This window comes from Anas acuta, chromosome 2 (genome assembly GCF_963932015.1).
Source record: "Anas acuta chromosome 2, bAnaAcu1.1, whole genome shotgun sequence".
Classification (NCBI taxonomy): Eukaryota; Metazoa; Chordata; class Aves; order Anseriformes; family Anatidae; genus Anas; species Anas acuta.
The window spans coordinates 43,563,394-43,588,372 of NC_088980.1; the positions used below are offsets into that span (position 1 = coordinate 43,563,394).

The following is a 24,979-nucleotide window of genomic DNA, read 5'->3' on the forward strand; positions in this document are numbered from 1 at the left end:
CTAACAAGTGACCTCTAACCAAAAACTGGCACCTCAGAAGAGCCAGGCTAACATGCAAGTTGGGAGGTAAATAAATGCTTGAGAGGCTTGTACTAAAGCCTCCTATTTTATATTACAAGATACTGTCACAAGAACAAATCCATTTCAACTATAAATGCATTTCATGAAGATGCATCCTTTCCCTCTCCCAGCCCCAGCTGGTTACCTTTAACAAAACAGACCCACCAGCCCAAGATTTAACACCATTCTTGACTGCCACAGATTGTCACATCTCAGCCTTCATCCTCCACTTCAAAAATCAGAAGACTCCCCCAAAAAAGGAACCACACTGTCCTCCATCAGCCCCTACAGTTATTTTCTTGACAGCCACCATCTTTCTTACAACACAACCCCCACAAAACATCAAGCAGTGTTCAGACCCCAAATCACCTTTTAATCCATCCCTTTTAATGCCCATACAAAAGCCCAGCCTACTGGTAAGTGCAAACATTTTGTGGCTTTCCAGACCTCCCAGTCCCACCCCACTCCACTTTCAAGCTTTCCCCAATGGCTGTCTCAAAGAGAGCCCTTAAAAAGGGTTTATTTCATCCGATTGGAAGTGGTACAAGGGGAAATGGCCTGTGAACACCACCATACTTAACTCGTTAGGATCTAAGCGTTTTGGAGTTTGAGAGAGGGAAGAGAAGGCATTTACCAGCCCTAGCTGTGATTGATTTAAAAACAGTTTAGGCAAACAGGCAGAAGCAAGTGCAGGGATTCCTTTCAGATCTGAAAAGAAACATATCTTGTTGTTGGCCCTCTGGTCATGCTCTGTGCTGTTTTTCCTTAGGACCATCTAAACAAGACAGATGTAGCCAGTATCCGGGCAGCAGCTGAAGCCTAAACACTAGAAAGGCACTCTGGGGTGGGGGGTGGAAGGGAAAAGAGGGAGAAGAGAAGAGGAAGCCATTTGGCTATAAAAAGGATCTTTCTTTCCTGTTGAAATGCAGTGGGGTAAAGAGTGTCAGAATAGCTTAAGGGTGGGGAGGTCAAACGTGTTTTGAGATGTTAAAAAACTCTTAAGCTTTGCCAGAGCACTGCAAAGAAACCTTAAGGTAGGTTTTTGTTCTTCCATTCAGAGGAGTTGCCACCAGAATAGCTGCAAGCAATTCTGAAGTTTCTGCGGTCTGTTTACTTGCACAAACGAACCAGAATTATCCAGTTAAGATTTTATCCTAATGAATTTCTCAGTACAAAATCATTTCCAGAAAACTAGTTTTTAATGCACTTTTTTGCCAATCCTCCATTTCAAAAATCAGTCCGTCCTGCTTATACAGTGTGCCAAACTCAGCAATAAGGATGCTGGTAAATGCACACTGAAGAGCAGATTTTATCAAGGACGTGGCAACAGTACTCTGCATAATGCACTTTTACTCTATGCCATCAGAACTTAACATACTTCTGCTACTGAACACAATACAAATATTTTAGGAACCATTGGGACCTTTGTATGACTTACCATTTAAATCCAAGAATGACATTTCAGAGCTCTCCTACACCTTATGACTCACGAGACAGACAACTAAGTTCTTAATGAAAGTCAAGATGTAAGGGAAGGCTTAGTAGAATGTGTTATCTTTTACCCTTTTCAATTTACTTACTCTAAAATCTGCAAAAAGCATACAGCTTGGGGTGAAAAGAGATTTGCTATGCCATAGCATTTTTTAAATAGCAACTCCTGCTTATTTTCTAGTTTGTACTGTAGTAACATGCTTTTTGCTTAACTCAAGACAAAGAATTTAATGATGTGAAATAAGAGCCATTGGAGCAGAGTGCCATCCTAGACCCGCTCCTTTCCTACTGGAAGGAAAGCCAGGCTCATTCCTTGTTCTCTCTCGGGCCAGTTCCTGAGGTTCTGCTCTACAACACCAAAGACACCCCAACACCATCCCAGAAGTTAGACTTGAAGGTTCATTCACAAAACAGGAAATTTGATTTATGCCCATCCCATCTTTGACAAGTGCATGCAATCAGAGTACAAAAGAGCAAAGCTGCTTCTCCACCATGACCTCCCACCAGCAAGCCCCACACTTGAAGGGGGTGGGAGTATAAGGAGACCTGACTACCTTTGGGAGAGGGATTGAGATGCAACTTCTGAACAGATGCTGGAAACCCATACTTGCTATTCCCCATCCCAGAGCTTAGGTTACACATCAAGAAATTAATTCCATTTGCTAATACAGAAGTCAGGGTGTTGTTAGCAACCTGACAATCCCACTCCACCACTGCTGTCCTCTCATGTTCTGTAAGCACCTTGTCTCTTTCTCAAGTTTCTGCATTCCCCTAAGACTTTCTACATGGGGTGGGGATTGCACTAACTGGTATTATAGCCTTCAAGCCTATCCCCACTGGGACATGGGCATTACTGCTCTCTGCATAGAAGAACTAGCGTAGAGTCCTCAGAAGTGGTATGCCACACTTCTCCCTCACTTGGGCAAGCATTAAGCATGAAGTCTTCCCAGCACCCAGCTGGAAGGGCTTGTCAGGATTAAGAACCAGTGTTGGGTGTTCCTCAAGGCTGGTTTCAGATCTGGTAGACTGACTGGCCTGAAGTCACCCTTTTCTACACATTTTCAGGAAGAAGGCTCACCACAACCAAACACTTGGGTCAGCACAATGCTGGACACGTACAGGAAAAGATGCTGCTGCTCACAGCAAAGGCATTTGGGTAGAAGTGCTGCTTCCCTCTCACTTGGGGAAACTTCAAGAATGAAGAGACAATTAACGTAACCCCACTCAACATACACATTACTAAAATTGTTCCATACTGAACCACTCAAGAGGTTCCAATGAAGCTGGCCATAAGAAACAATTAGAACCTAACACATCTCTCCTTCCCCAACTCTAAAGAATTCAGAATTTAGTATTAGATCAACACTATTTGAATCTGGTCAAAAGAACATCACTGAAAAATATTGTTAATCCCTTTTGTAGGGAATGAAGACCGGATCCCCTTACGCCAGACATCATTACTTTCAGACGCCAGCACTACTGCCAAAATTATTTGGTCATCTAGTTTAGCAAGAACACAGCCCATCCTCACCTAATGTTTTTAAAGAAGATAACAGGTATGTCAGAAGTTGAGTTGCTAGAGGTGACATTCCCTCTTTCCTTTTATTCCAGGGTAAGATAAGTAAAGTAATTAGATTTTCCATACGAAATCTCAAGTTTGTGGAAGGCTTAACATACATGTATACTACAGCCATCCTCATCCAATTACTCAAATCATATCAGAAAACATTGCAAGAAATTAGAAAAATATATTTAAAAGGTCAGAACAAAGAATAGCCAAGAGATGGCAGTGTTTCTATCTGGGAAAGAAGAATACTAATTGTTGTTAGTATTCTAGTAGGTTAGGAAGACCAGCAACATAATGCTGTGAGTCTTAAACTCCTCTTCTCCTACTCCTTTCACCTGCAAACCAGTTAACCAAGAACTGGGTGTAGAGCCTGAAGAGGCTAGTCAGATTAGAGTAATTGTTTTAAGTAGCAGTAGTAGTATATCACTACAAACATCTAGGTTTATAGTAACTGGATGCTTCTAGACATGGCAGTGATATTTTAAGTTTTAGCATGTACCAATAAATTAGAGCTACAAAAGGCCACCAATGTAGTTTTAATATGACAAAATTCTGTTTTATAAGTAATCTGATTTTACTTTCTCATTTTTGACTTGGTTACAAAAAGAGGAACTGTATAAATCAGTACTTAAATTTCACTCGGCATTTAAGCTAGCCTAAGGAAATCCCAAGACTGCCTCACCTCTGAATTTTTAACATGGTTATTGAACACTGGAAGATGAAGTTTCAGTTCACATGTTCAGTGCAAAGGTCACAAGCTCTGCAAGACCATGATCAGAAACATTCCAGGGCAGTGTTGCTTAATTCATGGCAACAGCTTTATTTAACAAAAGCACTCAAGGAATGGTTTCCCTCCGTAACTCCATATGGGATCAAACATGAAACAAGTCAGCTTACTCCAAGAAGTGGCATCTTTCACCACATGAGAGCTGGGTGTTTTGAGAATTTGTTTGGTTGGTTTTGATTATTTTTATTTGTTTAAACTTTGATTTGTAGAGATCTTTCATGCTAAAAGCATTTATACATACCTAATCGTAATAAAAAAGCTATGCCATACATATTTGGCAGGAGCTTTCCCCTGCTTGGTGCTTGGAGAAAAACAGATACATGAAATAGGAAAAAACAACCCACACACCATGATATTCTCTCACCAATTTAGGAGAGTATCTTTCAACAACAGCCATTTGCTCTTAGTGAACTATTGGCAGCAGTTTGCCTGGGTCAGGCAGGGGTCTCTGAAGACAGGAGTTTCCTTTCTTAGATTGCATGTGTAGTACTTTATATCTTTTCACATCATACTGCTCAAGAGGCATGTGCTACTGCACTAGAATACATGCACCCAAACCAAGTAACTAGATCTACAGCTGTGGAAGTCACCTTGGATATTTCCCCTTCTTTAAGAGCAAGGAACTATATAGCTGTCTATCAAACCCAGTCTCTGCCACGGAAGCCAACTGGAAAATTGCCAGCACATTTCTAAAATGAGAATCCACTAATACAGGTGGCAACTATTTCTTTACACACATACTTTCAGTTTTCCTAAGAAAATCATAAGCCACAACATGGAAGGTGATTTTTCTTCAAAGCAAGGAACAAACCAAGTGGTCAGAAGTGACAGGACTGATAATCAGAGTGTATTTTCATTAGAATGAGTAGTTTGGCAGACTTTCATGCCAAAGCCATATCCAAAAGCACATGAATTTCAGGAAGGCAGTAACTGCTCTTTCATATGCTAAGGAATACCTGGAAGAATAAACAATTTCCAAGACAGCACAGCATTTCTGCGAATCTCTCACCTGCTGATAGCATATTTGGATAGCACATAGTCATCTCAGCTGGGAAGCATCTCTCTACTCATTCTTTATTTTGGTGTTTGTTTTTACATACAACACTTCCTCTTTCCAATCTACCCCCTAGCTTATGAGAAATATTTCCATTTATGTTTCCACCTTACATGGCATTAAAAGGTATTTAGATTTCAAAGTAAAAACAGATGAAAATGCTGTCTTCTAGAGAAGATAAACTTTCATTTGTTGTATGGTATTTTCAGGTTGAGACTTTTTGCTATTGCTCAGAGAACTGATACAAACGACATCCCAATAGTAATTTAGGATACAAATAAGTTACAACAGAAGGACACCTTGTAAACTCTTTACTTTAGAACTGTGTACTTCACAACTTCACGTATTTTTTTCCTGAAGCATCTGCATTGAACACTTAAGACAGAAGGGTGGTTCTAACAGGACTCTGGTTCAATACACTACTCTTAGATTGATTAGCTATCAAATTTTATCTTTTCTTCAAGAAAAGCCAGCCTGCCTTACTATGCTAGCCAAATTCTCATAAATACTATATAAAATATTTACATATACTGATAATATACAATCAACAAATTAACAAAAGCATGTTACTAAATAGAAGTGATGTGTTGCATGGTTAGACAGTGCCCAGAACTAACAAATAGTGAGATACTTGATCACAAGAATACTTTATAATAAAAGGCAAGCTACAGCTTTCAACAAAAATCCATGCAAAGCATATTAGTTATTTAATTCCATTTCAGTGTTTGGGTGGCTAAACTTATGGAAGAGCCAGGGAAGAAGAGCAAGTTTGGACAAGGGACACGGAACAACTTCAGTATTTATTTGTCCCGCTTCCATACCGCATTTACAGCTGCAGGGTTTTCCGACCTCTGTTGTCCAGTGAGTTCAGCCAGCCTGGCATTTGCTTCCTTCCTCCTAGTTTTCAGCCAGCTCACCCTGCTGCTTTTTGCCAATGAATGGGTAAAGGGATCAGATACAGGATATACAGACTGAAAGAGGCTGAAGCACAGGAAGTTCAGATTTAGATGACAGGAGATACCTGTGCCAAGTGATGCAACTGGCTGGTTCTGTGTAGGTCTTCTTGCTTTGCCTGCATGTTAAACACCAATTCATTTTTTCCTCCCCAGAAAAATATGCAGCTTCCTCTTCCCACACTCTGCTTAGAGTCCACTCACCAAGTGGTTTCATCAGTTTGAATGCCTCAGCAGTCCTGTTCTTTGCTGAATGTGTACACCAGTACCAAGATTAGGTTTCAAAATTGTTGGCATTTATAGAATTAAGATATCCTCATTGTCTTTACCAATAAAATGAAGCTATTAAGTTATTTAACTTAGTGACTTCTTAAACTAAGGTCCTTTCTGCCAATTCTGACATTCAATTACTGTGCAGCATTTACAAACTGAGGTACAAAAGTGAAGCTATTAACCGAAACAGTGGTTCAAGGTGAATTTGCATTCTAGTGACAAAAAAAGCATACTTTTGCAACACCTGTACTTATAAAACTAAGGTTGTCCCCTTTTTGCTCTCAGTGTCACAAGTTTTTTTTGGCATCATTGCCAGGAGACCAAGCTATGAGGAACACCAATAAGTAATTGAAGTACTCTGTGATTACAGACTTTGCTAGCTCAGAGACGGAGAAGCCATAATGAAAGAACAGACATGGAAGTAAGTGATCAGGTAGAAGAGCAGCCTTTGGATCTGATCCAGACCTGAGCATATAGTATACCACTAGAAGCTCCAGTGGCCACAGAACCCAACTACTCAAGTCTTCACAAAGACAAGCCCACCTTACCTATATCCAGTCAATGCCAAAGGCTCTTGAAAGGGAAAATGAATGTGTGCACTGTTAATTCAGTGCTGTACAGCTTCCAGCAGATTCTCTAACACTCCTTTGAAGGCTTATCTTAGATCGTACAGGAATTATTATAACAGCACCACACTCAGTTAAAACCTACAATTACTCCCTGAAAAATATTTTACACCAAAGTGACTCCATCTCCAACTCCCTCACATCTATTTAGTCTGTTTTAATGACAGTGATGTAAGATGCCAACACTTAATTCTCAAGCTGCTAAGTGTTTTAGTGGTGACTGGTTACCCTCAACCTAAGTAAGGACAAAAAAAAAAGATAAATAAGGAGAAGAGTAGGTACCTAGCCACAGTTACACATACTTTGCAAAGCAAACCCCAAGGATTCAGTCACTTTGTTTCACTGTAAGACTGCAGCAACCCCTGCCACAAGCAGCTCTTCCCTCCCTTCAAACCCACACGGAGGAGAGGTTTCCTACCCTTGGTACAAAGACATAACTTACTAGAGCATGTCTGATCCCTTCAGCTGGCTTCACTCAACTGCTTCAGTTAGCAGCTCAAATTCAGAGGTGCTTACTGAACTTTACTGAACTACTTTTTGACAAGATACAAAGATAACATCACATTTACTAGGAAGGCAACAACATGAAGATAAATTATGTTTTCTTTTTGACAAGTGACAGTTCTCCAAAATCTATCCCATCAAGTATATCAAATTCATAAGCATCTGTATGTAGTTTCTCCCTGGCAAAAGTAAACCTTAAGAGTGGCCTGAAGTTTGGAGCAGGTAGCCTTCCAACAGCATGCCAGATATGCAGAAAGAATCAGTTCAAGACCCTCCAGGCTTGTTTCCTTTCACAGCAGCCTGCCAACCTCTGTATTAGCCCTTTCACCTACAGCCATACAGCATACCTCAAGTAAAGGAGCCATGCCTCACACCAGAGAGCTCTAGGATCATACATATCAGTTATTTCTGCTCTGGTAAGAGACCCACAGTCCTTGAGAAAACAGGTGATGCTAGAAGAACCACCATGAAACAGTATTGTCAGGTAAAATAGACAGTCTGCAATGTAGAAAGCAGCAGACACCTCAACTTTAAGAAAGAGCACAGTTACCTTTCTGGACATCACCAACAGCCCCTGCTTTAACCTTGACCTCATGCCTAACCCTCAGTACCTCCACAATACTCCAAAGGGAGAAAGAAGGGAAGCAAGAAAGTATGACAGTCCCTCCCAACCATCCTCAGTTGCCATTTTATTAAGTAAAAGCAGCACTAGAAAAATAGGGACCTCACTGTTTCAGTAGTTTTCTGATTTTGTTTTCTGCAATTTTAAGGCTGTCTGTTAGTTTGGTTATTTCTTCCAGAGAAATTCATCTACTCCTGACCACTGCCAGCTCTCTAGTTCGGCTTTAGAGTTTGTTTTTTTAAATAACAGTCCCTCCCTTCTCTTCCAAAAATATTTGCCCATCCACTTAAACCCCTGTAGCAGAAGTTGACACCAAAGGCATTGTGTTGGGACACCTTTGTCATGTTGCAGCTGCTTCTACAGTAACTGGGAATGCAATTTGTTATTTCTTTCATCTTTTACTCAGTTGATTCAATATAACTCAAGAATTTATCCATGCAACAGTTTCTGTAACTTGCAAACATCTCAGCAGCAGAAGCAGGGTTTTTATTACCCCTGCAAATAGTGACTTCTCTGCAAAGATGGTTCTCACCAGAATTTGGACTGCCCTTCCTATTTATGGCCAGCCACAGAAAGCCTGGCTGCCAAGCTGCCCACGTAGCCAGAGGAGCTGCGTCTGACCCACTGGGGCAGCTCCTTTGGCAACCCGTTTCTCGCCGAGAAGTGCCTTTCTCAAGTAACATCCTTGTATGGATCAAGTATTCCTGAAATCTGAGTGACTTTGTCTAGCAGGCTGCAGACCCCCTTCACGCTCCGACTTCAATGTATTAAATCCCCAGCGCCTTTGGGCACACCATATATAGCGGTGGGGGCGGGGGCGCTGCTGGGGGAGCTTAACCCTTTACCAGCAGGCCCTGGGAAGGGAAGGGGAGGCTTAGAGGCGTGAGGAGTCCTTTTGTTCTGAGGTTCTTCCTCAAGGGAAGAGATGCACTCTGCTCCACATGTCTGTGCACTTACCAAGGCATTTGAGAACCCGGTAGTTCTGTAGTTGACTTCCAAATGACAAAGACGCAGCAAAACACTGGAAGCAACCTGATTTTTATCTTGCACCCCCCATCACCTGATGTGACATTACTCAATGTTAGGGAAGATCAGGAATGGTTACCTGCTCAGGTGACAGGGACTGGTGCCAGCTAGTTCCCAGTAGGAGGGCAGCATCCTCTCACTCCTTGGTGCGACACTGGCTTGGGTTCCAAAGCTTAAAGGCATCTACGGAGCAGACAGCTTTCAAGCTTTGCTTACACCAAACATTTAGGGAATTTTATATTGTACACTTTACTGACAGTATGGATGGCACAAGTAATAAGCAGCAATTAAATGAAGAAAAAGGAGGTGTTTTGAAGTTGATATTTAGGGGAAAATGCCAGCTAAGTTTGTCTTTTGTTCACCAAGATCAGCTGAAGAAAAAGTTGCATAAAGTTAGTCTTCTAGCATATGCCTGCCACTCTCTATGCTTAGGTACTTGCTGTCCAAACAGAACCCAGGACAGCACAGGACAAGGGGAAGGTGACAGCTACAAGGTAGAATTACTGCTATCTGATAATGCCACCAGTTTAATTTCTGAATGAGATGTCCCTCACAGCCCTTTAACTCAGCTGAACACATCCTTTAGTAGTTAGGTATGTTGACAACACCTTACCCAAGGAAAGGAAATATTTACAGTAATTGGCAGTTTATAGCAACATTGCCTACCCACAAAATGCATGGGATGAACATGTAAGACCAACAGAAAAACAGAAAAAGATAAGGTTCAGCAAACTTAAAATACCTTTAAACATTTTGGCTATGCACGCAGGCCAACATTAAAGGGAAGATGATGCAACATGAGCTTAGCTATTACCTCTAGCTCAGAGCTAGGTAATCACCAGAGAGCATACATGTTTTTCCTCCCAGAGCACCAAGACCCTTGCAAGGGCTGGCAGTTGCTACTCAGCAGTCCTGGAAAGCATTGGGACCAGCCTTGGTGGTGATAGTGTGAGCTTGGTGAGGATCATGCCACAGAGTAACTGACAGGAGGAAGATAACTACTCAGGTAGCCACAGGAAGGCAGCAGCCTTTGACTATTTGTCTACTGCTTATTTAAGACAAGATTTTTCCACATTTCTTTGGTTAGAAGAGACTATTTTCACAACAGATATCATCAAATTTTAGAAATGCATGCTATACACAAGTGAAACGGAGGGCTGGACCTCTTATTTCCTGCAGCTGAACATGTAACTATGAATTAATTGTTCTGAAGTGTCTGTATTGTCCACATAGCCAAAATGTAGCACAGCAATACAACACAGAACATACATTCATAAGCCTCATCTGTGGGTACCAAGTTTTTCACTCCTTTTCATGCTGAAGAACTAGAGCATTCAGAACCGTTCAGCATTTTTCATTCACAAATGAAGTGATTAGCTATAGATGCCATAGTTGACAAATTATTTGAAGGTTGGTAAAAGGAAAGAAAAAGGGAGAAGTAGCTTAGACGCAGAATTTTAGCAAAAGGACTACTGTACTAACTACATACAGTTTTTCTTTAAATTGGGAAAAGGAAGAAAGAAGAACAAAAGATAGAGTTGTCCAATATCAAATTGCACTGTAAAGAAGCTTTTGAACTCCAGTTAGTAGTCAGATAGGATCACTGATTCTTTATTAATCTTTTTTTCTATTTCTATGAATTGCAAAGTTGATTTGGATACACAAACAATTCATTAGACAAGAGGACAATACCATCCCATCCCCACAGCCCTTCAACAAGCACAGGAATGGAAATTAGAGAGTAGGTCAATGGATTTGTACATGCACTTGGCTGCAGCTCCTTCCATGTACAACACAACCACACTCTTGATGTTTAGAATCAGGGATGTCCATTCATTAAATTTAAAGAGTTTTTGCATTACCAAGCAGTATTTCCATTCCCATCCAGTATTTCTACACTTTAAAACTTAGTGACAGGGTAAGAGCATTTCTAAGAATTATGTACTATGTATTTAAGATCCAAGATTATATTTTTAATTGCTCTATTGAAAGCGGATTACAGGTAAAGACAATAAACTTGTGAAATCTTGTATTTGGTAACACCAGTCTTGTGTTCAGCACATCATTCATACAAATTAAGATCTTTGCTCTCAACACATCAAGATCCTTTGTCTGATGGAAAGACAGACAGCTTTATTGGAAAGAAGGGAGTATGGCAGGAGAACTAGGATGAAACAGGGCCAAGACAGTACCAAAAGAAGAGTGATACCTTCTTAACTTTAAAAAGGATAACTAGGTAGTTTTCCTCTAAGGAAGCATGGTCTGGCACTCACGTTTACACACTGAAAATTTAGCTGAAAGGATACTCCTAAACACACAAGATTTGTTTGCCAAATTGATACAAAACTCAGACAGGCCCTCTCTTGAAGGTAAAGATACTGTAACCATGATGTCTCCAAGTGTGAAAGTGGAATTACAACAGGAATTTTCATTTCTCCTCAGTACAGAGGAGATTAGTTTCATGCCTTTCTGTATGCACACATCCAGCCGTATTTTATAAAGTTATTATAACATCATAGGTCTATGCTGTGGTCTGTATGCAAGCTTCTACTGTACTGATACTGTTGGATTCTAAGAAGTTTTCCAAGTAAAAAGAGCTCATGAAAGTCCCTCAAACAGGCAAGGCATTTATATTTCTTCCAGTTAACTCACTGGAAACCATCTGAAGTCATGCTTAATTAGGCCAGGAACATAATGGTATCAAATTATCACCAGGAAAAGCTTCACTGTATTTTCCCTAAATGTTGTGAGCATTTGAATGTCAGTCGTACCAAAGGAGAGGAGAAGAGGGTAGGTTTTTGTTCTGTCCCATATGGTATTGCTAACTGATTTTTATTCTATCCAGTATGATATTGCTAACTTTAACCGCTATGAAATAGGACTTGCATTCTCTTACGAAATAAAACAATTGAAGAAAATATCTTTTCATACACATAAGAGCCAGAAGTTAAACACCTACTGGAGGAAAGCAAGGCAATTTAAGAGGTGAGCTGCTTAGCACCAGGTATCTGAACACTGTCTGGAAGTAAGAAACTAAATACATGTCAAATTAGAGGTTTATAAAGCCCTTCAACATCCAGAAGCTATGTCCCCATTCCATGGGCCATGTATGAACAAAGTAACTCAGTGTTCTGCTTTCTTTACCAGGTTAAAAGAAAAAAAAAAAACAGGAAAACAAATGTCACAACTTGAATCCAAAGTACTGTCTTTAGAATGGACACTTGCACATGCATTTGATATACAAAAAGATGCAGCAGATATGAAGCAACAATATTTAAAGAAGTCTGTGCACAATTTATATACTGGAAATACACATTTCTCTAGATCATGTAGAAGTTGTCCTATAAAGCTAAAGGTATATAGGAGGCACTACTATGAAGTACATACGAAAACAGATGCCTCCAGAGTGCAGTCCTAAGAGTTTAGTTATTTGTTTGGAGGTAAAAAAAAATCCCAATGATCAGAAAAAAAAAAGATAGGAAAACCCTGCATTTGAATCACGTACTGCAGTTTCATACAAATAGCCTTTAAGATAGAACTAAGGGGACAGGCATATTTCCCCTTATGCCAGCTGTTTTGGTGAGACATTAGGGTTGACAACATAAAGAGTGCCATAGAGCAAAGCTCAACGTTGGCAGCAGTGGCAAACCATTACAAAAGGGGACCATATCTAACCTACGCTTCCTTCCCAGGAACACTCTTACTCCTTTTCCCTTGTAAAGTTTCAGTTTTAACCAGGTTCTTCTGTGACTCAAATTTGCAGTAATGCTAGGAGGAAGACAAGTTTCCTACCACATTAATCAGCTGAACAAGCTCAGACTCATCTGCTGAGCACATACAACCAAGCCTGGTGGGAAGAGATGAGATTCTCCTCTTTGAAGAACCATGAGATGTCACCACACAGCTTGCTCTTGCTGTGGAACCAGAGAAGCACACTAATAAGAGCAGCTTAGGTATGAATTCAGTCAGCAATTTTAGCCAAGGTACCGGACTTTCAGCTGAGATGGCAGATGTTTGTATTCCTTCTCCTAGGGACACACAAATTTTCAAAGTTTTCTGTTACAACCTGCAGAACAATAAATGCGATTTGTTGTCTAAAGAGACAAATAGGGAATATATGCCACTCTAGGATTCAAAATAGCTGCTAATTTCAGCCAGTCTTGCCCAAGTGCACTGATATCCCCATGAATCCATTTTAACTCACTGACCCAATAAGAAACTGCTAAGGAGTTTGTGAAATAATCTAAATCATTGAAGAACCTGACCATAATCAAACCATAATTGATACAAGAAAAAAAGGAAAAAAAATGAAATCCTTTCTTGCAGCAGGGGTAAGCCATGGTACTATAGGATTTTGCCTATGGTCTCTGAACCACTTTAGAGATGGAACCTGTAAAGCAGTATGAGAACTATGGGGTCACAGACCATTAAGCTGACTGAGCTTAGCCACTCTGCACTTTCCCTAGAAAGTGTTAGAAGTCTGCTATTGTAGTCTTTTGACCAAGTACCAAATGATACTAACTAAACCATGTAGCACAGCTGAGGGCTGGCATAAAGGAAACTCCACATCATTTAACTTGATACTTGCTGTGTTTTCCACTCCTTGCAATAGTGAAGTCATTTGAATCCAGTTACTTTCTTTCATCTCAACAAGCCAAACATCCTACAGCAATTCCAGCATTTTCTAAGCACCTACTTCGGTTTGCAGTCTCTTTGATAATTCTACAAAAAGAAAAATAGATCTTTCATGCCAAGATATGAGACAATCAGGTACGCTGAAAAACAATCAGCTCATTTGATTTGATTATGGATTGCAGTAGAACCTTTTCCATGGTGAAGTCCTATTCTACTGGCTTTTATCACAGCATCATCCAGTTACTACTGCAACAGTTTTATCCATACAAACATGGTCACACAGACGAAAACTTCAGGGCTGCAACAGAAGTATTGGTACCTTTGTAGAATGCTTTGAAATATCTGGCTGAAATTAAGTATTCCCCTTGCTGTCCAAAAAACATTTTATACCAGGCAATGAAGCTCCAAGTGTTAACTAGCCCAACTGGACCAGGTATCAACAGAAGCTCTGTTAACAAACACAGAAAGATTGGCCTTTACTTTTTCCCCAGGAACACAGTTCACTTTCCTTTCATGCATCTCTAGTATTTACAGGCACTATCCACCTTGAAAGCAGTGCCTGAAGTTTTGTTTTCCCTAAAGAAAACAAATATTTGCCTCCAAACAATATGTTGTTATTGTTATTATTGTGAGTGAAGTTGAGCTGTTAAATTGTATTCTGTGCGTGCCTGCAGTCACTTACTAATTACCATCAGTGAGAGCTGATATCTTCATTTTTCTGCACTGAAAGGATGAGCAGCTATGTTGATTTCATCCAGCAAACATGTTTCAGTAGCCTTGTTCTGAGACTTGGAACACACCCAGCAAGCAGCCATCGGCAGTGCTGTTTCCCCCCTTTCATTTGAGGGGGTCTCAAAATGGGGATGTGGGAAGGGGGGAGGATTGGAACTACACAGAACTTCCCAGGAGGAGGGGAGGAAAAAAAACACTGAAAACTAGAACCAAAAGGTGACAAGTGATATACTGATGGTGGAAGGACAGAGGAATATCACGTTAAGAGAGGAAGAAGATAAGGAAGCCAGCTGCTTTGGCCCAGAGAAGCTGCAGGAACAGGGTCAAACTCTTTGCAACTTATCTCAAATAGGATGAGGAGGATATATCCTAGGGAAGCAGCACTCTACATCTGAGAACTACTGTTCTAGCAGCTTACAGATTAGATTGCCTGTGCCTGAACTTACCTGCGGGACACACGCCTGTGAGGGAATATCCTGCACCAGCTTTTTCTACTTGCATACCAAGTAGAACCACATTTTACAACTGTGCAGACTAACATTTCGAGCTACCATTCCAGCATTGCATTTTAGGTTTGCTTTTACTTTGTTTGGCTGTCTAATAATGCGTTTAGTGCATCACTTAAGCACTCTCTTGGAAGGCTGCCTTTCTATTTATCATACCTTTTATGAGGCTGTAAATAGCATTCTTTGAATTAAACAAGCAATAACCCTCACTGTTTTGCAGCCACCCTCTCTCAAAAGTTGTACATCTTGCATCCCATGTGTTGGTTTTTTTTTAAATTGAGAAAGATTTACAGTATAAACTGTTCTCATAGTCTCTCCCAAATGTTTCCCCTTGAGTTAATAAATACTTGCAAATACTAATCAGGCACACCCACACTAAGAAACCACCAAAACTCACCAATCAAGAACAGCCGTAGATCATTAATTTGCAGAATAAAAGCTTCTCAACAGGAGCTGAAGGCTTGAAAACACTCACTTGTTTTAAAACAATTTCTCGGTCTACAGGACACAAGGACACCCAAGACTGATCTTGATGCATACACCCTTTTCCAAGCACACTTTTGAAAATAAAGTTACATAGATTAAGTTAACATGCCTCTTTAGAGGTCACTTCTAGTTAAGCTGTACCTTTGGAGCCAGCCTAGGATGTCTTCCCTTTGGTGTTTATACTTAACAAGTCTACAAAATAACTTGAAGCTCCTGCCCCTGCCACTTTTTTTTGTTGGGTGGTAAGGACTATTCAACATCTACTCTAGGAGCTGCGCACTTGTGATACAGCCACAGCTCATGCTCCAACATGTCACTTAACACACTCCAACAAGAAGTTTTGGGTTCTGCAAACACGAGAAGTTTTTAGCCCAAAGGTGTAGTCCAAAATGAGGGTAAACCACAATTTTTTAGCATATTAAGAATCCCGCATCCCTGCACTCCAGTATTCCCTGTTACGTATAGCAAGAAAACCACAAGCAGAAAGATACCATAAAAAGCTGTAAAAACAGCCCAATGGCCAGTAAGATGGGTTTTGAAAACAAAACCTAAAAAGTTTCCTCGCCCTTCGAGCACACCCTCTGACCCCCAGTGCTATTTTAAGTTTTTTTCCCCTTTCTCCACTGAACTCCTACTCTCCCTCCTCAGTCACTGGGAGCTTTAACAAACAAGAAGAGGTCTTCCAGAGCTTTCTAGAAAGTTCAAGACACAGGAGAGTTAGAGGAGGTAGAAGTGCCTCTGCTTTCAGTTTGCCCTTAAGGACATCACCATGTTTCATAACATTAAATGCTTTCAAGTATTTATTAAACAGGCATCCCACAGAAAACTCTTACACCCCTCACACTACCCTGTCTTCAGCCAGTCTTTCCCTCTGAAGCAGCTTATGCAGATCCCATACGGGGAGGAAACTACTTCTAGCACTGAGGCGACTGGAAAATTCGAGCAAAGCCCCCCATCCTGACCCCCCAGAAGGGGGAGGACAGCAAGCCACCATTTCCCACTTGGAGAAGAAAAATCAAGTTTTGAGTTATCACAGCGAGGAGCCGCATCCCAAGAGGACTGAACACACTTCCAGCACATTTTGAAGAAGGAGCGGTCTCTTTGAGCGCGCTTGAAATCATTTGGAGGGCAGCTTTCAGGCAAAAAGAGACCACATAGAGCAAAATTTTTTTTCCCCCCACAAGAAACTCTGTCAGCCACCGGCGGGAGACGGAGGTGGGATGCACAGGGGTGGACAACTTTGGGTCAAAAATATGATCAATTTTACCAACTTCACAAGGAAAACATGTATTTTATTTATTTATTTTTGAGTCAAAGGGTTAAAAAAACCCTTCACCCTCTCGGTTTCGGGTCTGCTCCGTGCCCACCACCCCCCCGAGGGGCTCGGGGAGGCTCCGCGGCCATTTTCCCCCACCCCTCCCTTCCTCCCTCCCTCCCTCCCTCCTCGCCCCCCGCACCCCTCGGGGGGGCCCCATACCGACCCTTAACGGCTCTCAGCACCCCGGGAGGGGCCCCAGAGCCCTACACCCGGCCTCACCTCATCGTCGTGGTGCTGGCAGTAGCTGGCCCGGTCGGGGAAGACGGAGAGGATGTTGTAGGGCGAGGCGGGGTAGGGCGGGCTGAGGGCGAGCGGCGCAGCCGGCCCGGCGGCAGCAGCAGCAGCGGAGGGGGGCGGCCCGGCGGCGAAGCGCTCGATGAAGTGGTCCTTGGTGAGGCGGACCCGCTGGTGAGCCCGCACGCAGTTGTCGCACAGGTGCTCCTGGCAGTCGAGGCAGCGGGAGCTGGCGGCGTTGCCCTCGTCGCAGGAGCTGCAGCGGGGCTCGCCCTGCCGGCTGTGCGGCCGCCGCAGCAGCAGCGCGGCCGTGGAGGAGCCGCCGCCGCCCCCCGACGACGAGGAGGAGGACGAGGACGTCGAGGAAGGCGCCGCGGACGACGAGGAGGAGGAGGACGACGACGAGGAGACGGCGGCGGCGGGCGAGGAGCCCGGCGGAGCCGAGCGGTGCGGCGGGGGGCGGCCGTGGTGCCGGTTGTTGCCGCCGCCCACCCCCGGGGCCGAGCCGGCGGCGGAGGGGCCGGGGGCGACGGGGCGGCCGTTCTTGTGCTCGTCGGCGGCCGCCGCCACCACCACGACGTCCAGCAGGTTGCTGAGGAGGAAGTTGGAGGAGGGCAGCGCGTCCATGCCCGACGGCTCCGAGATCACCACCTTCTGGTCGCAGATGGGGCAGCGCAGCTTGAGCGCGTCCCCCGCGCCGGGGTGCCGCTGCGCCTCCAGGCACTGGCGGCAGAAGGCGTGCAGGCAGGGCAGGACGTGCAGCCGCCTCGGAGGGCCCCCCCCGCAGGACGAGGAGCCGCCGCCGCCTCCTCCTCCTCCTCCTCCACCCCCCCCGGAGGAGCTGGAGGTCTGCGAGGAAGACGACGAGGTGGAGGAGTTGGAGGAGAGGGGAGCCGGCGAGCCGCACATCTCCTTGCAGAGCGGGCAGATCTGGAAGTCGGCCTCCGGGAACGAAGCCATTTGCGAGGGGCCTGATCCGGGTGGAATTGAAGGGGGGGGGGGGAGAAGAAAAAAAAAAAGCCGATCTCCCCCTCAACACGCAAAAAAAGAAATCAAAGAAAAGGAAAAGTGAGGCGAGGAGGGGTGTGGGGGGGGCGTGCCGAAGGTAGTTTTGCAAAGGGCTTTACGAGCACGCTGGCATCGATCAGTCGTTTTGCCAAGTGGGATCGATTGGCCGGGTTTGCAAATAGGGTGTCATCGATCCGGCCGTCCGCAGGGAGCTGCTGGATCCTCGCCTCGTACCTCGCCGCCGTGGGGATGAGGGGGGTAACGGGGGGGGTATTTTTGGTATCAAGGTGTAGCCGACCCGCTCTCCCTCAGCAAATGGATCCTCTCTTCCCTTCCATGTACTTAACCCCCGATCCCCCGCTGCATTAGCCGAATTGTATCGATCCCCGCAGCAGTCAATACCTCACGCAGTCCTCTCATTTCCCCCCTCGGGTCAGCAGTTTGACAAGGCGCTTTGGTTACCCGTCTTCTCCCTCGACGGAAAGTGCATGGGCGCCGGGCGCCAGGTCCCCCCCCGTGGCCGCCGGGGCCCGGGCTCAGCTCTGCTTTGCTTTGCTCTGTCCTGGCTCTTTTGCTTTGCTCTCCTCCGGCCGCTGCGGCTCCCTCCGGGCTGGGGGCAGCGGGGCTTAGCGCGACTTTCGCTCTTTCTTCTTGGGGCGTTGGGTTTTGTCCTCTTTTCCTTTAAACCTGTGCTTGGCGGGGGGGAAGGGGAAATTTCGTTTCAGTTCCCCCCTCCACTTTTGCAATCCAGAGCAGCTCTAGGAGAGAGAGAGGCACTGAAACACAGCGGCCGGGCAGACTTCTCCGGCTCCAGTCCTCCCCCGCCGACGCCTGCTCCGCCACCGCATGACTGGGGGTGGGGATGGAGGGCGGCCTCGGTGCCCACCCCACCGGCGGGACCCAGGGGAGGAGGAGATGGATGGGGCAGGGAGGGAAGAAAAAAATTACAGAAAAGGCTGCGGGGACGGCGAGGGAACGGGATCCGGAGGCTGCTCGGAGCAGAGCAGCCCCCCTGGGCTGGGCTCGCACACGCCGCGGCCGGGCAGAGGAGCAGCGGCAGGTCCCCGCCGGCCGCCCTGAATTATTCATGGGGGGTGGATTAGATTCGCTCGCACAAATTGGAGCCGCTGTGCAATGCTATCCGAGAGCGCTCCGCTCGCCCCCTCCTCCTCCTCCTCCTCCTCCTCTCCTCGGTTCTCGCTCGCTCGGAGCCCCTGCAGCGCCTGGGATCACGTTTCCTTTGTCATCGCGCCTCTTCGCGTGGGGTTTTATTGAGAAAACAAAAATAATAGAAAACCCGGGCGGAGGGAGCGAAGAGGAGGAGGGGGAGGAGAAAAAAAAAAAAAAAAAAAAAAAGCAGCCAACCCCCCCACACACACACACACACACTCCCCCCCCCTTTTAAAACCCACCTCCCCCTGCAAAACGCCTGGCCGGAGCCCGGCGGCCCCGGGGGGCGAATTAGCAGCAATTACTCACTGATGCGGCGGCACCGTCCCGGCAGCCGGGGAGAGCCATCGCGCCGGGCGCCTTCCCCGGCCCGGCGGGGGTGCGGCGGGGCCGAGCCCGGCCCCGGCGGCGCGGCTGGGAGGTGGGGAAGGGTCCGGGGAAGGGGGGCTCAGGGCGGGGGGCAGCGCATGGCCCGGCCTCGGCAGGGCTGGCGGCGCTGCCTCTGGCCCCGCTGCGGCCGCCGGCACTGGGGCTGGGCGGCGTGCGGGAGCCTTTTAAGCTCCGACGGCGCGGGCTGACTTCCGCCCGGCTCCGGGGGGCGGCCGGGGGGCGGCGGCGGCGGGCAGGAAACATTCGCCCTCCTCCTCCTCCTCCTCCATCTCCTCCTCCTCCTCCTTCTCCTCTTGCTGCCCGACCTGCCCCCATCCGCCCTGCCGGACCCCCCGCCCTTTGCCGTGGCTCCTTTCGGAGCCGGGAACCCCCAGCCGCCTTCACCCCCCCACCACCTCCTTTATTTTTATTTTTTTTCCCTTTTAATTTATTTATTCCTTTTCGTTTGGGGGCTTTGCGAAAGCGCCGGGGCGCTAAGGTGGCTTCAAACCTGCCGCATCCTTGCGCCCAGCCCGTTTTGCGCCGCTGCGGCCGGCCCCGGCTCTCCTGCTCCTTCCCCTCCCGACCACGAAGCCAGCAAAAAATCGGCGTCCACCCCCCTCGCACCGCCGCGAAATCCCGGCTGTGACAGCAGCAGGGCGAGGGGGGCTTGCATCCATCCCAACTGGCGTCGCGCCCCTCGCAGGGGGAGATGTTGGAGAGCAAAGAGCTGAGATTGGGAAGGGTACCTGCAGGGCTGTGCATGGAAGAGGTTAAACAAACAAACAAAAAAAGCCAAATGAACTCAAAACAAATGCGCATCAAGCAGTGATAATAAATAAGGGAAAAAAGAGTGAAAAGGAAAACAGGCTATCAAACGACACGGTATGATGTTCCTCCTCTCTTTAGGCCCTAGACATACAAAACTAGGCACTGACTGAAACTGTCTACTTAGAAATAAAAACACCTTTTGCTGACAGGTACTAAACCCAGCAATGAGCCATGCTTGCAAGCATCTCCAAAAGCTCTTCAGAGACCCAAGAAACTCAAGAGCACAGCGTCCTTATGCCAGACCGCGCACTGGGAATCACTGAAGAAGTCCACAGGGCAGCTCCCGTGCATTAGGTTATAAACAAGCATGAATATTTATCGTGCCCCTCAGTAGTGTATGCAGCTGGGAACTTGCGTTATTTATCAGTAAAGGATTCGGCTCCGGGGCTCTGTTCTTTGTATCCCGCATCCATATGTTCACAGCGGAGCGTGCAGGTGAAACCCACCACGGCTTTGACTAGCAGAGGTTAAAAAATCATTGAGCCTTGACTCGACTCTGTTTATTTGTACTGTGGTTGACGCACAGGATTATGATGCTGTGGAGCTTGTCCTTTTCCAGATGAAGCCAGTTAGTTGCGCAGAGCGGTAACTCCCCGAACAACAAACGCCCAGCCGGGCTGTTTGGGTTTCCCAGATAACGCCTTCCGCTAGCCCCCTTGCTTGAAATCCTTGCCTTTTGCATTCAGAAATATTTTAATTGGGCAGAAATCCCCCGGTGCGTGTCTCCAGGCATATCTGACACCCCTGCCTTCCTCGGTGACAGCTGTTTGCTTTTCAGCTAGCCGGCTGAGGGGGGAAATGCTGCGCCTCCATGCTTCAAATGGCTCCTGCGGGTTCACGAGGCTACCTGCCTGTGGAAGGTCCTTTTTTGCTGACAGGATCCACTGTGCTTGTGCCAAAGCTCCTGCACCTCCTGTACCACTTAAACCCTCCCCGAGCTTGTAAAAACCTATAAGCATTCCCTGTCCCCAGACAGTGGGTCCTTATTCCCTGACTGTCATCCTCGTGTTTGGGCACCTCTGTCTTTCTAGATCTAAGTCCCTCTTTTCTCCTCCTTCCACCGCCCCGAAGGAATGCAGCGTTTTGAGGCTTTCAGGTATGGATGCCTTTCTGTTTTCATTATGAAAAGCACTGAAATAAAGCTAAAGGGAATACACCGATCTCACGCTCGCTTCTGAAACATCAGCTGCTGGAGCACTCGTGTGCTCGGCGACACAGCAGACAGCGCTGAGCATTTTTCCGCTTAGTGCATTGACTCGATGCTTTTCGATCCAATTAACTTCTTCTGCTATAAAAAAACCCTCAGCTCTCCTCAGACAGAGCAAGGCCTCGATATATTTCATTTGTTTCCTAAGCCGACAAACACAGGGGTGAGTAACAGCGCAAGGGCGATAGGTGAAGTACGGGGGTCCGCTGGTTCCTGGGTAGACAGCAGGATGAGAACTTATTTTTATGATTTTTCCCTGGGAAGCTCATGCTTCGCATCTACCCTTTTTGTTTCCTAAAAACAAAAGAACAATAGCTATCCTGGTTAGCAGGGCTATTGTCCCTCTGTGCCAAATAAATGAAATCTTACTGCTTACGTGAGCGTCCGAGGCATTTCTCGGCATTCTCCTTTGTGTCACTCTGCTGAGGTTTCTCGCATTTCTTCCCTTCTCTCCTGTATTTTTCACTCCCGTTTCTCCCATCTTTCTTTTGTCCCCCATTCATACGCTGTTGCCATCTGAATTTGAAACGGCGTAGCTTGTTCTCGAGGCGAGTCCCTCACTTAGACTGCGGCAAAATCACAACTCTGCTGCGATCGCATCGGAGCTGTGTTAAGATATGAAATGTTAAAACGTTCTGACAATGTGAAAATCTGGGCACAACTGGCCAGATCTTCGGAGACACCTACCTAGCCTCAAAATAGCTCCGAGGATTTGGGCCAGCTCCTGCCTAATTGGAAAATCTCTATTTGGCAACGTTTGCCTGCCCTTGACTAACCGCCCAGCCACTGCAGCTGACCTGTGCATTAAAAATACATTATTATTTTTTTCCTTTTCCCCTTTTATTTCAGAAAAAATAAGACTTTAGGATGGAAGACTGCACCTGAATCATTCCCTAGCATCTGCTTCAAATGTCGGGATGTGCTTTCCACACTGTCCGTGCTTGGAAACTTTGTCTGCTTGAAGGAAAGCATCTGCTTTCTGCCAGCAGCACGACAGGACAAACAGAACAGTGTTCCTGCCAAAAGCAATACAGCTGGAAAAGCCAGGGGTCTGAAGGTTAAAAGCTTTGTTAAATAGAACCAGGTACAGTAATTGTGGGTTTGGGGATATTTTACTGTAATTTTAGAGGCAAACACTCACATAAGGAGCTCTCCCCTATACCACCTGCGTGAAACGGTCCAGCAGCCGGGCGGTTTTTGCCCTGCTGTGTTGAGCATTACGGCAGCACGCAAGCTCAAAGCTCATTATGGTGTGTGAACAGAAGAGGATGAGTAGCTGGTAAAAGTCCCTGAACACACACACACATAAGAATAATAAACATATAGGAACAAACTTCTCTGTCATTGTGGCTTTTTTTTTTTTTTTGGCTCCTAAGGACCTGGAAAACATTTCGATCCCTGATATTGCTATACCAAAGGAGTCCACATATATAAAAAAAAATAAAAAACAAGCCAGTAGTTCATCATTTTAAGTGTTGTGTAACATTTTCTAGGGATTATAAAAGCCTAAAACTCTCCCCGTCCTGGTGCACCTGAGAATCCCCTTCCTTCTCCATTTGTTATCAGTGAGGAAGAGGCAAGAGACGCAGCGCTGCATCCTCCTTGGATCTTTGCCTCCCCCGCTCAATCCGTGTGTGAGGGGGTCACTTCCAGCAGATCTATCCCAGTAAAGGCTTCAGCAAGGCTTTGATGCTGCCTCCATCTTTGGGGATTTCACATTTGTCGAATAGCCCGAAATAAGTGAAAGAGGAAGGGTTTGCTGTTGTTCCTTAGCTCGCTGTTGGCAGCTTTTTCACTACACTCAGAGGAATATCCATCTTTTTTTTTGGCTTTCACCATGACGGTACTCCATGGACAACTGTGCCACTTAAGTCCAGCCACTTTAGCGCTGATTTGTGCTTTTTTCCCCCCCTTTCCTCATTTTTCCTCTCGCAAGCACAAACTTCTAAATTTGCCTCAGATTCCAAATTTGCCATGCCTGCTCTTGCGCACTGACTCTCGCTCAACCATATATCTGTCATTGGATCCATTAGTAAGTACAGTAGTAAGTTCAACTTTCTGCATGTGTTGCTGAGCTTCCCGTATGGTATGCTGGGTCTCGAGCAGGGTGGAGGGCTGGGGAGTAAAGGAGCAGTGAAGTGTTGTCCCCACGGTATAAATCACAGGGAACTGGCTTGCGCAGCAATTTAATTCAAGCTCTTGATGCCCCCTCCTCCACCCATCCATCTCCCCTCCAGCAGGGTCACCTTGAGTTTAAGGATGTGCTTGTTGGGATGTGGTAGGATCCAGAGGGGAAGAGAGAGCCTCCCTGGTACACATGTGCAAGTGAAATCTCTAGATCGTGTTGGCGTGCATGCAACTTTGCATCTTTGCACCCTTCAAGGGCTGTTGGCAAGCAGGGATATTGTGTTCGAGCAGCTGACAATGCTTTTAACCCCAGACACAACCAGGTTAGGGGATCGATGCTCTTCTCTCCGTTCCCAAGAGCAGTAAGCCCCAGCTGTCATGCCTGACAGCACAGAGCCGATGCAAAGGTGTCAATTTTTGGATGTGCTAAAGTAAGTTTTTTTCACTTATGTTGATAGTCTCACCTTTTACACCTAAGCCTCTCTCTAGCTCTCCTGCTACTTGGTATGCTCCTGAGAACTATTTTTTTCCCTGTGCATTCTGATTCCTTTCTTCTTTCTTTCAGAAATTCTGGCTGAAAATCATATATTTCTAACCACTGAGAGGGATTTACATCTCAAGGACTTTTAGCACCTTTTTCTCCCAGTAACTGCATCTCAAAAAGTAGTTTCCAGACCTCTCAAATCTCTCCGTATTCACCATCTGTTCAATCAGATCCCTTGCTCCACTAAGTACCTGCGTTGGCTTTAATCTCATGCTGACTGCACAACTATTGCCCTCCAGGATGGGCTCAAGGCCAGAAGATGAAAATGTCTGTTCTCCTCACCCTAGCCCTGCCCTAATCCTGTCATGGTTTTCAGAAGTGATGCTTGCCTTTAAGAACAGTCTAAATCCAGGTTTGGGAGCACAGGGAAGTGACTGGATGTTGGGCTATATAAAACACGCGCAAAAACTGATGCTGGAGTGGTGTTAAAAAGGGTTCTCGACTCACCTTCAAAGAAAAGTCCCATCGGGTCCCCTTTCCCTTCAGGAAAAGCTTGGCAGAGTAGACACATCTTGTAAACACGCTCTGCAGGTCAAGGAACACAAGCTCAGCGCAGCTGGGGGCAGCAAGCAGGTGCCAACATTACGGGCTAATAATTGCAAACGTTTCGTTATTAGTCTCCTGTTTCATGACAGCGCCGCTGCCCCGATACCTCCCTCAGCGTTTATCCTCTCTGCGTGCTTAACTCGGCTGTAACTCCCGAGTCAGCCCCACCTTTACTGTCCTCCACCCCCCCAGGACCTTTTTACAGGGCTGGGGGAGCGCATTTAGCTGCAGGAGGTGGTACACGCTGCCGCTCGGGGGAGAAAGGCTTGCCAGCTGCTAACGCTTCCACGCAGCTGTGTAAAC

At 45.8% G+C, this 24,979-nt stretch overlaps 1 protein-coding gene and 1 long non-coding RNA gene across 4 annotated transcripts in view; one reads left to right on the forward strand and one right to left on the reverse strand.

Moving 5' to 3' along the window:
- The window catches only part of TRIM71 (tripartite motif containing 71), a 60,436-nt gene extending 40,779 nt beyond the window's left edge, over window positions 1–19,657 (reverse strand). The window contains exons 1-2 of one of the 3 annotated variants that reach the window (XM_068674469.1): window positions 19,362–19,657; window positions 16,860–18,569 (exon numbers count right to left, since the gene is read on the reverse strand). In XM_068674469.1, coding sequence (XP_068530570.1) covers window positions 16,860–17,834 — 975 coding nt within the window. In that variant the 5' untranslated portion in view covers window positions 17,835–18,569; window positions 19,362–19,657. Of the gene's footprint in view, window positions 1–16,859; window positions 18,641–19,361 lie in introns of all 3 variants that reach the window. The other 2 variants (XM_068674470.1, XM_068674468.1) reach the window with 2 other exon arrangements.
- A 343-nt stretch (window positions 19,658–20,000) lies between these two features.
- Window positions 20,001–20,710, forward strand: LOC137852594 (uncharacterized). Its single transcript, XR_011093949.1, has 2 exons — window positions 20,001–20,166; window positions 20,402–20,710. It is a non-coding gene; the product is annotated as an uncharacterized lncRNA (long non-coding RNA).
- Window positions 20,711–24,979: the final 4,269 nt, after the last annotated feature.